The sequence below is a fragment of the Vitis riparia genome, chromosome 12 (assembly GCF_004353265.1).
Source record: "Vitis riparia cultivar Riparia Gloire de Montpellier isolate 1030 chromosome 12, EGFV_Vit.rip_1.0, whole genome shotgun sequence".
NCBI lineage: Eukaryota > Viridiplantae > Streptophyta > Magnoliopsida > Vitales > Vitaceae > Vitis > Vitis riparia.
This window is the reverse complement of record NC_048442.1, coordinates 17,960,650-17,973,876: the sequence shown is the minus strand read 5'-3', so window position 1 is coordinate 17,973,876 and position 13,227 is coordinate 17,960,650. Positions and strand designations below refer to the sequence as shown.

General features: G+C 38.2%; 4 protein-coding genes across 4 annotated transcripts; 3 read left to right on the top strand and 1 right to left on the bottom strand.

Annotated features, from left to right (window-relative positions):
* The first annotated feature begins 2,017 nt into the window (after window positions 1-2,017).
* On the top strand, window positions 2,018-3,079 carry LOC117926053 (glycine-rich cell wall structural protein 1-like). Its single transcript, XM_034845139.1, has 2 exons — window positions 2,018-2,249; window positions 2,943-3,079. The coding sequence occupies exons 1-2, from the start codon at window positions 2,018-2,020 to the stop codon at window positions 3,077-3,079; spliced, it is 369 nt and encodes a 122-aa protein (XP_034701030.1).
* A 2,364-nt stretch (window positions 3,080-5,443) lies between these two features.
* On the top strand, window positions 5,444-6,433 carry LOC117926052 (glycine-rich cell wall structural protein 1-like). The gene has a single exon (XM_034845138.1). It carries the CDS (start codon window positions 5,444-5,446, stop codon window positions 6,431-6,433), a length of 990 nt encoding a protein of 329 aa, XP_034701029.1.
* Window positions 6,434-8,025: 1,592 nt separating this feature from the next.
* Window positions 8,026-9,444, top strand: LOC117926051 (glycine-rich cell wall structural protein 1-like). The gene has a single exon (XM_034845137.1). It carries the CDS (start codon window positions 8,026-8,028, stop codon window positions 9,442-9,444), a length of 1,419 nt encoding a protein of 472 aa, XP_034701028.1.
* A 1,025-nt stretch (window positions 9,445-10,469) lies between these two features.
* LOC117926419 (pentatricopeptide repeat-containing protein At5g66520-like) lies at window positions 10,470-12,540 on the bottom strand. The gene has a single exon (XM_034845510.1). It carries the CDS (start codon window positions 12,535-12,537, stop codon window positions 10,597-10,599), a length of 1,941 nt encoding a protein of 646 aa, XP_034701401.1. The 5' UTR covers window positions 12,538-12,540; the 3' UTR covers window positions 10,470-10,596.
* Between the last annotated feature and the right edge of the window lie 687 nt (window positions 12,541-13,227).

Below are 13,227 nucleotides of genomic sequence, written 5' to 3'. Positions count from 1 at the left end.
TACCCAACCATGTAAAATGAGGGATCAGCCATGTAAAATAATTGTATTGTTTCATGGAGAGTTATTGTGAATATTAAATATTTAAATGAAATTAAATTTTGTCAACAATTAAATAACATACAATTTAAATAATTGTGTTAGTGTTCCTAAATGTAGGATTAAGGATAAAAATCTCAATACAGATATGTAAAAAAAAATAAAATCCCAAAATCAAACAAATTAAAGATAATCCCCCACAAACAAAATATCTATTTTAGAAATATTTTGGTATTGGACTTTAAGAATTTTAATTATTTTACTAATAAATTTGTTGATTTTTTTTTAAATAAGATAAATATACAATTTTTTTTTAAAAAAAAATCATTTTATCATAATTTATTATATATATATATATATATATTAGGATTTATTTAAATTTAATTGTATAAACATTAAATAAATTTTGAAAAAATGAACAAATATTTTATTAAGTCTATTTAGTATCCATACATGCATAATTTTTTATTCAATCTATATATATATATATATATATATATATATATATATATATATATATATATATATATATATATATATATATATTACACACAAAATTAGTTTCTTAGGGGTAAACGTGCCTTTTATTTATTTTTAAAATTTTTAAAATTCTTAAATAAATAAAAATAAATTATTATTTTTATAATTTGATGTCATGCAACTTTACAATGCTACCATTTGGATTCCAACTATTATTTTTACTATTATAATTTTGAAAAAACAATTTAAGAGGAAAAGATAAGTAATAAATATAAAAAACTTAGAATTAAATGAAAGGAGAAAAAAATATTAAAATAAAAGGGAAAAAACAAGAAAAAAAAAGGTATTTCTATCTTTATTATACAAATAAAAGAAAAAATAAATTAACAAACCTTCTTCTACCATTCAACATACTAATACTATGCTAATACTATACATATAAGAAGAATAGATGAGCTCTTTTAGGATTTCTTGTTCAATTCTTGAATGAAAAATATAAAATAAATAGATAATAATAATTAATATTTATTAAAATAAATAATTCATTTTTATTAATTTGTTTTTAGGTTTTGTTAGTGGAAAATATAAAATAAATGGACATGATTGATAATATTTATTAAGGTAAATAAGTATTCCACTTTTATTAAAAAAATGTTTTTTAGACTTTTTATTTATTTATTTATTTTTGAATTAAAAATATAAAATAAATAGATAATGATTGATAATATTTTTCAAGGTAAATAAGTATTATAAAAAAGCTAATTTGAATTGATATAATAATAGAATATTAGTTAAAATAAATATATAAAGAATTTATTAAATTGATTATTTAGAGGACACCAATGCATATAAGTCCTAAGATAAAAAAAGTCCCTAGATTTATTATTTAATTTAATAATATAAAAAATAAAAAATATAAATATTTATTTTTAATTTTTAATATATAAAAAGATTTATAATTACTTTTAATTTTAATAAAATATAAATTATATATTTATAATATTATCAATTCAATTCAACCATTATCCAATCATTAAATCATTAACAGCTAATTTTCTTGCTTCAATGATTGATCAACAGCAACGACAATCATAAAAATCCTTTCTTTTTCCAATTAATAAGTGGGGTTCTCCAGGACCATGCTTTTCCTTTTGAGAAAACAACCCAAGATGGAGATAGATAATCAAGGAAGCGTCGGTAACTAGGGTTGACTCGTCTTATAAGTTATCAACTTATTTGTCATCAAAGTCGTCTTTGACTTCTATTTTCTCATTTAGGAGACCCAACCGTTCCAACACACCCATTAATGGAAGTGGAAGATAATAGGTTAGGAATGGGCCAATTGGCTAATGAGGTGAAACTATGTAAGGGGAGATTTTGAGTTCCATAATCAAGCAAAGTGAGCTAAGAACAATCCCTTGGCAACAAAGAGCCATGTCTTTGAGATGGTTTTGTGTGATTTTTTTCTTCAACATTGTCTTCCATAAGGGTGCAACTGCACATGCGGCTGACAAATTGGATAAAACTAGATTTGGAGGTGATGGTTGCCGTTTTGGAGGTTGGCGTACGAGGTTATGGGGGTGGTCATGGTGGCGGTGGAGGGTTTGGTGGTGGTGGTTCAGGTCAGGGTGGGGGATTTCGAGCTGGGGGTGGTGTCGGTGGTGTTGGAGGTGGGTCTGGTCATGGTGGAGGTTTTGGAGCTGGAGGTGGTGTTGTAGGGACCACCGTTAAGCGTATACGTGGCAGACCATCCTAGCCTCACAAGGCACTCCTTCGATGGACATGTGGCACGTCCTACCCTTTGTCCGGACGTCCAGTCCGGACTCGGTAGTTGTCGTCTGAAACAGGATCCTTGACCATATTTCGCGGGTAATTATTACTCATTTCACCAAAAGCATACTTGACAAAACATTCCCAAGTCTTTTCAAACGACCTGCTACGCCCTACCTTACGCCGCCTACAAAGTGAACAGACAAGTGGGACGACAAGTCATTCCCCCAACAATCTCTGTCAGCCGCCTACAGGATAATGATTGCTCTGCCACCCTTTGAGCACCATCATGATTGCAAAAGTCAAAAGAGTCTCCCCATCTTCAAAGTGACGGGGCTCCAGACATTGTAAAAGGGTCCCGACAACCCAGTCAAAGGGGAGGTAAGCATTTCTTAGAAACGCCTAAGAATACCAATATACTAGACCGCCAAACTGACAAAGGCTTCGAAGGGTGTGTCCGGACCACCTGTCTGGATATCTTTTGTAGGAGAATGGAAGGAATCATCATTCTCAGTTGAGGGGCGAGAACTTCATGGAGTTACAGTGTCTCTAGGTCTTCCCCACATCAACAGGTGTAGGTGGTGAAGTAGGAGACGTCGGTTGAGGGGGTGGTGGCACAGGTGGGGGGTCTGTCCAAGGGGCTATATTTGGCGCAGGAGGAGGCGTGGGAAGTGGAGTTGGGGGAGGAGGTGGTGGTGGTGGTGGTGGTGGTGGTACTGGTGGAGGATCAGGTCATGGTGGAGGTTTTGGTGCTGGCGGAGGTGTAGGAGGTGGTGCTGGTCAAGGTGGTTGAGCTGGAATTGGCAGTGGTGGAGGATTTGGAATAGGCATTAGCATCGACATTAGAGTAGAAGCTGGAGCTGGTGTCGGCCATGGCTTTAGTAGCGGCTTTGGCAGCGGCGGTGGGGGACGGTGAAAGAGAGTGATCTTCTGAGTTCCCAAAATCACTGTACCAAACTAAAAATAAATTGTTTTGCGGTATTTCTTAGTGGCTTAAAATGTGAAACAAATTCTGTATAACAAGTTTTTATTACTATAAAGGTTCCTTCACCCAGATTCCTCCATTTGTTTCCATTCTTCTTGGTATAGTCTGCATGAATATTAATTTGCATCCATTGATGTTGTATCCAAGGATGAAAATATCAGGGTAATCACGAATATATTAGTATTTTGATTTTATGGATATATCGGAGATATATTGAAAAAAAATATTGATAAACCTAAAATTGATCAAAAATTATAAAAATATAAGAAAAACTTCATAAAAATGTAATTAGAAGTATAATGATATTTTTAATTTGATATATGTATAATATGATTTATTATATTTGATAATAATATCGTATGCATCGATAAAAATATGAATTTTATAAGTGTACATTTATTATTAAATAATATTATGATATTTAATTATAATATATTTAATTTTAAAATATATATTATTATTAAAATTATGATCTATTTAATTTAATAAATTGTGATATATGTACAATTTTTTAATATTTAATTAATTATTAATTCTATTAAAAATACTACAAAAAAATTATCATGCTAATTTTTATATTTTTGGTAATCAATTAAAAGAAATTTTTACATTTAATTATAAAATAATTATAATTAATTTACTCTTTAAAATATTCTTTTAATATTTTTTTTTTATATAATGACTTTAAATATATATATGTTTAGTGCATAATATTTAACAAATGCCAAACTTGCCCTAATGGTAAGTGAACTGAACCCTAATTCCCTAACAGCAAAAGGGTATTTTTTGAGGCACTGTAGTGCATTTGACCGTTGTTGACCCGTATTGACCATATGATATATAAGGAAAAATCGTCAATATATCGTGAGATATCACTGATTTTTTACGATATTTTCTTCCATGGTTGTATATGCCCAAATTAAACACAATTATCATGGGGTTGACTTCATAATCAATTTCTAGCATAACATTGTAAAAAGTCAAATACCATTGTCTAGAAGGATTGTTTAGACCAGGAGGAGATTTATTTAATTTATAAACTTTATCATGCAAACCTTTTCCGTGAGACCCTTTTGGTTGCGTCACATCTATATCTTGCTTTTGAATAGATATCATATCACAACGAGAAAGGGTTTTTTTTTGGGTATTCATCCTGCCTGGTCTTAGTGAGATGAGTTTAATGCAAAGTTAAGTATCATCTTGTCTCGTCCGCCTCTGTTATATGTATGATTAATTTTTTAAATTTTTTTATTCTCCTATTTTTAATACACAAAATAATGAAAAAAATTACTTTTAAACATAATAAGTCATAAAAATATAATATATTTTTATAAAATATATTTATTCTTAATATAAGTAAATTTTTTAAAAATTAAACAAGATAAAACAACACAAGAATGAGAAATTCTCTTACTCCAATAAATTTTTTATTTGAGCGAGGATGTGAATTAATTTATTTAAATGGGACAGGTCGAGATGGGGATATCTCTCCCAAATCCACCTTCTTGTGATCCCTGCTTTTGAACTACCTCTTGTTATCTTTATGTGGCTGGAATGCTTATAATGCCTTCTTCTTTCCTCCTCATCCAGTGCAAACGCAATAAGAAAAGTTATCCATGGATAAATCTTTAACCAAACAATTTATGGAAGTAACAGCTGAATCCCATGATGATGGAAGACTATTAAGTATGGCGTAAACTTGCATTTTGTTAGAAATGAGACTGTTCGAAGAATAAACAAATCTTTGGCAATAAGAAGCATGGGACTTACAAGATCCATCACTTGACCTGTATCTTTTCCCATTGGTAAGCCATTAAACCTTTCAAGCAAAAGTTGATATATACCATCAGCTTTCTTCCCCATTTTTATTTTTTTAAGACAAACTGTGTTTAAAACACTTTCCAGACCAACAAAGTTTTCAGCTTGGTTTCTCCTTGAGAAATTGGAAGAATTAAGCTTGAAGGTTTTAAAAGGGATGCTTGACTTTCATTTTCTCATTTAATTTTCCCTCCATATCCCCAACGGTTCCAAGAAAAATCAACAATCGCTTATTAATGGCAACAAGTGGAGAAATGTATGGTTGGCCAGTGGGCGAAGCTTATATAAAGAGAGTGGTTTGAGTGCAAATAGCAAGCAAAGTGGCTGAAAACCTTGCATTGGCAACAAAGAGCCATGGGTGTTTCTCCAAAATGGCTTTGCGTGATTCTTTTCTTGAGTGTTGTCTTCCATATGAGTGCAATTGCACTTGGAGATGACAAGGTTGATAAAACTAGATTTAGGGATGATGGCTGCCGATTTGGAGGCCGACGAGGCTGTGGTGGTGGTCGTGGTGGTGGAGGAGGGGGAGGGTTTGGTGGTGGTGGAGGTGTTGGTGGTGGTTCAGGAAAAGGCGGGGGATTTGGAGCTGGGGGTGGTGTTGGTGGTGGGGCTGGAGGGGGTGTTGGTGGAGGTGGTGGCTTTGGTGGTGGGGGAGGAGGTGGTGTTGGGGGCGGGTCAGGTCATGGTGGGGGCTTCGGAGCTGGTGGAGGCGTAGGAGGTGGTGCAGGAGGAGGTGTGGGTGGTGGTGGAGGCGGGGGAGGAGGAGGAGGTGGAGGTGGTGGTGTTGGCGGTGGTTCAGGTCATGGTGGAGGTTTCGGAGCTGGTGGAGGAGTAGGAGGTGGTGCAGGAGGAGGTGTAGGCGGTGGTGGTGGTGGTGGTGGAGGCGGAGGAGGAGGTGGAGCTGGTGGTGCTGGGGGTGGTTCAGGTCATGGTGGAGGTTTTGGAGCTGGAGGTGGTGTTGGTGTTGGTGGTGGCGCTGGAGGTGCTGGTGGAGGCGGTGGCGGAGGAGGTGGTGGTGGTGGTGGTGCAGGCGGAGGATCAGGCCATGGTGGTGGCTTTGGTGCAGGAGGCGGTGTAGGAAGTGGTGCTGGTGGAGGTGTTGGAGGGGGAGGAGGTTTTGGAGGAGGCAGCGGCGGTGGTGTAGGTGGAGGATCAGGCCATGGTGGTGGATTCGGCGCTGGTGGAGGTGCTAGTGGTGGAGCCGGTGGAGGTGTAGGGGGTGGTCATGGAGTTGGAGGCGGCGGAGGAATTGGAATTGGAATTGGAATTGGGGTTGGAGTGGGAACTGGAACTGGAGCTGGAGCTGGCCGTGGCTCTGGAAGTGGTGGTGGTGGGGGAAAGTGAAAACGGCTTGGGCATCCAAAACCAGCATATAGCATAATGGAATGAGTCATATTTTAAGTTTTGAAATGATCCTCTGTATTGCAATATATTAAGTTGTTTGTGTAACACTATCCCTTCCTGTGTTTCTCTAATAAAAAACCTTTCTTCCCCCTATCTCCATTCTTTCCTTCATCTTTCTCTGTACTTTCTTTTGGATTATTACCATTCATTCACCCTTTCATTGAAGCACCCAATATTATCCACTGTTTCCAAATCATACTAAAAAAATTAACAACTCAATTAGCACCAAGTAATTCAACGCCCTTGGTATAATACATTATGTTTGATTCTCGAAAAGTACAAAGAAAATAAAAAAATACTAAGAAAAATGATTTTTTTCATGTTTAGTTGTCTTATAAAATATTTTATAAAAAAAATTAAATATAATTAAAATTAGTTAGAAGCTTATGCATTTTAAAATTATTTAATCTTTATATTGATGAGTTAAAATAAATAAAATGAGTTTGAAGTAGTAAATAAAAATAATTTATCATGTTTATCTCTATTTTTTATTTTATTTTACTTTTTCTCTCTATTTTCTTTCCTTTACATTTTCCCGCCATTTGGTTTTCTAAAACAGTTAAGGAAAGCAACAACTCCTTGATTAGAATTTCTTGGAAAACTGATATCATGGTCTAAAGTAAAGCAATGTACAAATTCAAATTTCATAACAGGGAGCTTAATATTGTTGAAGCAAAAATGAAACAAAGGCCTCTTTCCATGCAAAAGCCAATATGCAAGCCTGATGAGTCTGTTAATTATGTTTAATTAGGGGATAGCACAAGTGGGCCTAATCCAGATGGTTAGCTTAGTTGAGATGGAGTTTTCCATACTTTTTTCCTTTAAGAAAGCATGGGAATTTCTTTATATTTTTTTGTTTTGGACCCAAACAGATGTTAATGCTCAAGAAAAGGGTGGGGGTATGGGAGAAGTAAATGGAGGGAGCTTATCCCTAACACCAAGAAGAAATGTAAGGTCTCATTTGGATTCACTTCCATTTTTTATTTTTTATTTGATTTCTTATATATAAAATACAGACTAACTTCCATAAAAATTACTTCAAAAAAGTTTAAATTTTTAAAAAAATCATTATTTCTTAATGCAAGCTTCTAGTTTTGTATTTTACATCAAAGTGTATCCAAAAAGACTGGCTTTTGCATCTCTGCTAGCTTTAGAGGGGCACAACACATCCTGGGTTTTGAGGAAGACCAGATAGTCTTAAGTCTTTCAATGAAAGAGTTGGCTGAACCCCATGGAATGGTAATAACTGTCAACTTACTGCCATCTACAATCAAAGCTTGCAGCAACTACAATCAAAGCTTGCAGAAACTACAATCAAAGGTTACTAGCATATATATGTATATATATAGATATATATATGTATATATATAGATATGCTAGATAATTTGAGTTTGGGAGCTCAAATGATGTGAATTTTAGGATATCTCTCTTCATTACAAATCCTAAAAGCCATTAGAGTTAGTTAACTTGTAAGCAGTCAAACCCAAAAATGGTTGTGAAGACTCACATTCCTTACCATTTAGGAAAGTAAGATGAGAGAAAGATGGGAGGAAGCGTCGGTCAGCTTGACATACCACCTTACATTATATGTACCACCCAACTCGTCTTTGACTTCAATTATCTCATTTAATGTTTCTCTCCGTAGCCCCAACTGTTCCAAAGCGCGTCAAAATGAACATGCACTAATAAATGGCAGTGCAGTGGAGGAGTGGAGAGTTGGGCAGAGGGTAAAGCTTATAAAAGGGGAGTTTTTGAGTGTAGGGATCAAGCTAACGGAGCTGAGAACCTTCCCTTGGCAATACAGAGTCATGGGTGTGTCTCCAAAATGGCTCTCTGTGGTTCTTTTCTTGAGCATTGTCTTCCATGTGATCGTAGTTACGCTTGGAGATGGTAAGGTTGACAAAACTAGATTTGGAGATGATGGTTGTCGATTTGGAGGACCTCACTGTGGTGGTGGCCGCTTTGGTGGTGGGCGTTTTGGTGGTCGTCGTGGTGGTGGATTTGGGCATGGTGGAGGTCTAGGAGGAGGGGGAGGGCTGGGGGGTGGTGGTGGATTGGGGCATGGTGGAGGTTTAGGAGGAGGAGCTGGAGGAGGAGGAGGATTTGGTGGAGGTGGAGGTGGAGGTCTTGGTGGTGGTTCAGGTCAAGGTGGGGGATTTGGAGCTGGGGGTGGTGTTGGTGGTGGTGGTGCTGCTGGAGGAGGTGTTGGTGGAGGTGGCGGCTTTGGTGGGGGTGGTGGAGGTGGTGTTGGAGGCGGGGCAGGCCATGGTGGAGGGTTTGGAGCTGGTGGAGGGACAGGTGGGGGTGCTGCTGGAGGAGGTGTTGGTGGAGGTGGTGGCTTTGGTGGGGGTGGTGGAGGTGGTGTTGGAGGCGGGTCAGGTCATGGTGGAGGTTTTGGAGCTGGTGGAGGCATAGGTGGTGGCGCAGGAGGTGTTGGTGCTGGAGGTGGAGGCGGAGGAGGAGGTGGCGGAGGCGGAGGTGGTGGGGTTGAGGGTGGTTCAGGTCATGGTGGAGGTTTTGGAGCTGGAGGTGGTGTAGGTGGTGGAGCTGGAGGTATCGGTGGAGGAGGAGGTGGTGGTGGAGGAGGTGGGGGAGGAGGCGGTGGTGCCGCTGGAGGATCGGGCCAAGGTGGAGGATTCGGAGCTGGCGGTGGCGTAGGAAGCGGAGCTGGTGGAGGTGTTGGAGGGGGAGGAGGATTTGGAGGTGGAGGTGGTGGTGGTGTAGGTGGAGGATCAGGCCATGGTGGCGGTTTCGGCGCTGGTGGAGGTGTAGGAGGTGGTGCGGGTGGAGCTGGTACAGGTCTAGGTGGTGGAGCTGGTGCAGGTCATGGAGCTGGCGGTGGAGGAGGAATTGGAATTGGCATTGGCATAGGCATTGGAGTAGGAGCTGGAGCAGGTGCAGGACAAGGATCTGGTACTGGCTCCGGCAGTGGTGGTGGCGGAGGACGGTGAAAATATCTTTGTGTCCTCAAAAGTCTTTCCCACATCGGAACTTAGTTAAAGTCATAATATCCAGTAAAAAGAGGGTCTTCTTCTTACTTCTTGAGTAATTCAAAACAAGTTTGCATGGCAAGTTGTTATTGTTTCATTACTGCAATTTCTGTTTCTCTAATAAAAGGAATTCATTCACCACAAAAGACCCATCTTTTTTTTTTTTTTTTCTGGTTCTCCCTTACTCTTTCCTGAAACACTTCATTCATTAACCATTTCAATGGAGAATAGTAGTATATATCCACCAGTATTTTTCAAGCCCTAAAGGAGTACCTAAGGGGGAGTTTCCATGCAGCATAGCACATGAAAGTTGGAAGACCATATCTCATATTTGAGATGAGACTATGCTATGGAAAATGACTTGAAAACGAATTTATTTTTAAGCCAGTATGTGGTCCTCTGAACTGGTCATTTCACCCATGGCAAAAAAGATGGTTCCTAAATGACCCACCAGACTGACCCTTGATGTACTCTTTGATCTAATTTCTCCCATTTATTGTCTCCCAAAAGACGAGACTTTTGGCATGGGACTTGATAAATTAAAACTCCATCTACTCATGCACAACTTGTTTTGAGGGGCATTTATCATGCTCCATCTAACCACCCACAACTTCTTGATATTTTAGATCTTTCACTCCTATCTGCACAACTGTTAAGGCTATTGTCAGAAACCTTAAAAAGGGATGATGGAATGCATCAAAACATTCAAACATATCTGCACATTTACAATGGGAATGGGCTAAGAAGAGGCCATACATACTCCAGAAGTTTTTTCTTGACAAAAATCACCATTCTGGACCAGTTTTGCGCTGTCTATGCCAAAACTTTTGGCGCTGACTTCTCACCCAAACCTAACAATGTAGTATAGTCCAAAAACGATCATCATAGATCGATATTACAGAACTCCTTAATGAAAAAGAATATGAAATTGGAGCATTTTCATATTAATTTTTTGTAGAATCCATGATACAATAAAACAAATTATGTCAATGGAAAACCACTCTTGCCAGAAAGGGGAAAGAGAAGTAACTCTTTACCTCTTTGTTTAACATAAAGACAAGTTTTTAGAGTAATCAAGTGTTTTCCCTACAAAGTGAGTAATCCAACCATGGTTCACCAGAAATCCATACAAGAACAAGAACCATCCCTGAAATGATGAAAACGACATCTATCTCTTACAATTATTTCCCTGTTATAGATCTTTGAAATTAGCTTGGTAGCAGAGTGGCAATCTGCACAAACCCGAAGATTTTTTGTGATCCTAATGGTTGTCCCTGGATCAGTCTTGATTAACCCAAATGCAATGGCCAACTTTTCACTGTGGTGACAGAGTGCGGTTTCCTTCTCCTCCTCATCCATATCCAGCAATACTTGACCAGTATCAGGCTTGTAGCCTGCAGCCTTTAGTTCTTGTCTCATTTCACCCAACTTGGCATAAATCATTTCAAGTTGTGGATGGGAGCTATCACCAGCAACAAATTCATGAATGGTGTCCCCTAAATCAATGAAGCTACAGCCAGGTGTTTTACTAACCTGTCGTTCTCTCATCATTCTCCTCAGCTCTGCTACACGGTCCCATCTTCCACAAGCAGCATATATATTTGAGAGCAGAACATACCTCCCACCATGGTTTGGATCCAGCTCAAGCAATCGTTTTCCCACTTGCTCACCTAATTCTGTATCCCCATGGATTCTACAAGCATTGAGAAGGGCTCCCCAGATTGCAGAATTGGGCTTAAAAGGCATGCTTTTTATCACAGTTTGAGCTTGACCCAACATTCCTGCTCGGCCATACAGATCAACCATGCAACAATAGTGATGGGCATTAGGTTTTAAGCCATAAATACTTGTCATAGAATGAAAAAAGCTACATCCTTCATCAACCAATTTTGAATGGCTACAAGCATTCAAAATGCCAATGAAAGTTACTTCATTGGGTTTTACACCCTGCATTTCCATTTGAGAGAATAGATTCAGTGCATCCTTGCCTTGACCATTAATAGCAAGTCCATTGATCATTGCGCTCCAGGCCAATACATTCTTCTCTTTCATCTTATGGAAAACCTCCAATGCTCTTTCCACACTTCCACACTTTGAATACATGTCTATCAAAGCTGTACCTAACCGAACAGTTAATCTGACATTCTTTCTTTCCATATACCTTTCAATCCACTTCCCTTGTTCCATTGCTCCCAAATGAGCACAGGCAGACAAAGCATTCACCAGAACACTTTCATTGGGCTCTATCTTCTCATCCATCATATCCTGGAAAAGGCCCAACCCCTCCTTGAAACGACTCTCTTGCACATATCCATTAATCATCACACTCCAAGAAACAACATCTCTGTCAGGCATAGCCTCAAACATTCTACGAGCAGACTTGAAAACACCACACTTCAAATACCCACCTATCATTATATTCCACGAAGCACCATCACATTCAGGAGTTCTATCAAACACAAGTTCTGCAGACTCGATCAAACCACAAGAGGCATACATCTGAACCAAAAAATTTGAAACGGACACCTCACTAGACCACCCTAATTTGAACACATGAGAGTGAATTGCCTCACCCAACCGAAGAGACGGGATCTCAGAACACGCCTTGAGAAGAAGAGGAAATGTATGAACATCAGGAAAAACAACGGAAGACTCAGTCATTTCCGAATAGAAGACAACAGCGTCAATGGGGTTGGGGCTAAACGCGTATGCCCGAATGAGAGTGTTAGCTATAAAGATATCAGGTTTTCGGATTCGGTAAAAGAGAAAACGGGCATATGGGATTGAGCCATGGGGAGATAGAGCCGCAAAGGAGAGGATTCGAGACGCAACGAAGTTGTCGGAAAATATACCGGTGGTGATGGTTTGGGCGTGGATTTGGGTGAGGTCTTTGAAGGTTTTGCAAGACGAAAGGTGGCGAAGAATGGGGTATTTACAGAGAAGCTGAGGCGTTGGAATCCAAGGTGGGTTTTGGTTTTGGTTTTGATTTTGGTTTTGGAGGTTTGATTGAGAGGGGAGAGAGAGGGGTGAGACTGTGAATCGTGCTGTAGACATGGCTATTTGGGATGACAGTTGAAACTGAAATTTGAATTTTAGAGGGAGGGATAAATAGAGACAATACAACGACGTCGTTTGGATTTCTGCTTTGCACGTGCCTTTCATCCAACGTACCCATACGACGTCGTTTCCGCCTTTTCTGCATTTGCACACAAATACACAATCCTCCAACTCCAATGACGTTGTTTAATCATCCGTTTCTTAACCAAATTTCACCATTAAAAACGACGTCGTTTACATTAAGCAATATTGTAGGCAAACTGATCCTTCAACTGTCCAGTGCTCTTTTCCTATAAAGCGGTATCATAGGTCACCCACAATGCTATTAATTTTATTTTTAATATTAAATTATAAATTTAATTAAAATAATATATATATTATCCAAAAAAAATTAAATTATCCCTTTATTCTCAGGATGACCCACAAATCAACGTGTGTACATACACCTTTATCATTACCGCCGCAAACTTTGACCATTGCTCTTCCAATCCTTCTCTCCATAAATACGACGTATTAATTATTCAATATTTCATTTAATGATTTTATTGTTTTTGTATAAATTTTAAAATTTGAAAATAATTTCCTAAAATAATTATTAAATATTATATTTAATAAGATGCCATGTAAGCAAGTAACAGTAATTAAAAAAAAAATATGTGGAGAATTATGAATTCCCTTACAATCGGA

Bases quoted from the DNA above. Each gene is read 5' to 3' on its own strand.
- LOC117926053 (XM_034845139.1), top strand. From the start codon at position 2,018: ATGCGGCTGACAAATTGGATAAAACTAGATTTGGAGGTGATGGTTGCC. The intron at 2,250-2,942 runs GTATACGTGGCA...TATTTGGCGCAG, and splicing joins TGTAGGGACCACCGTTAAGC to GAGGAGGCGTGGGAAGTGGA.
- LOC117926052 (XM_034845138.1), top strand. From the start codon at position 5,444: ATGGGTGTTTCTCCAAAATGGCTTTGCGTGATTCTTTTCTTGAGTGTT.
- LOC117926051 (XM_034845137.1), top strand. From the start codon at position 8,026: ATGAGAGAAAGATGGGAGGAAGCGTCGGTCAGCTTGACATACCACCTT.
- LOC117926419 (XM_034845510.1), bottom strand. From the start codon at position 12,537: ATGTCTACAGCACGATTCACAGTCTCACCCCTCTCTCTCCCCTCTCAA.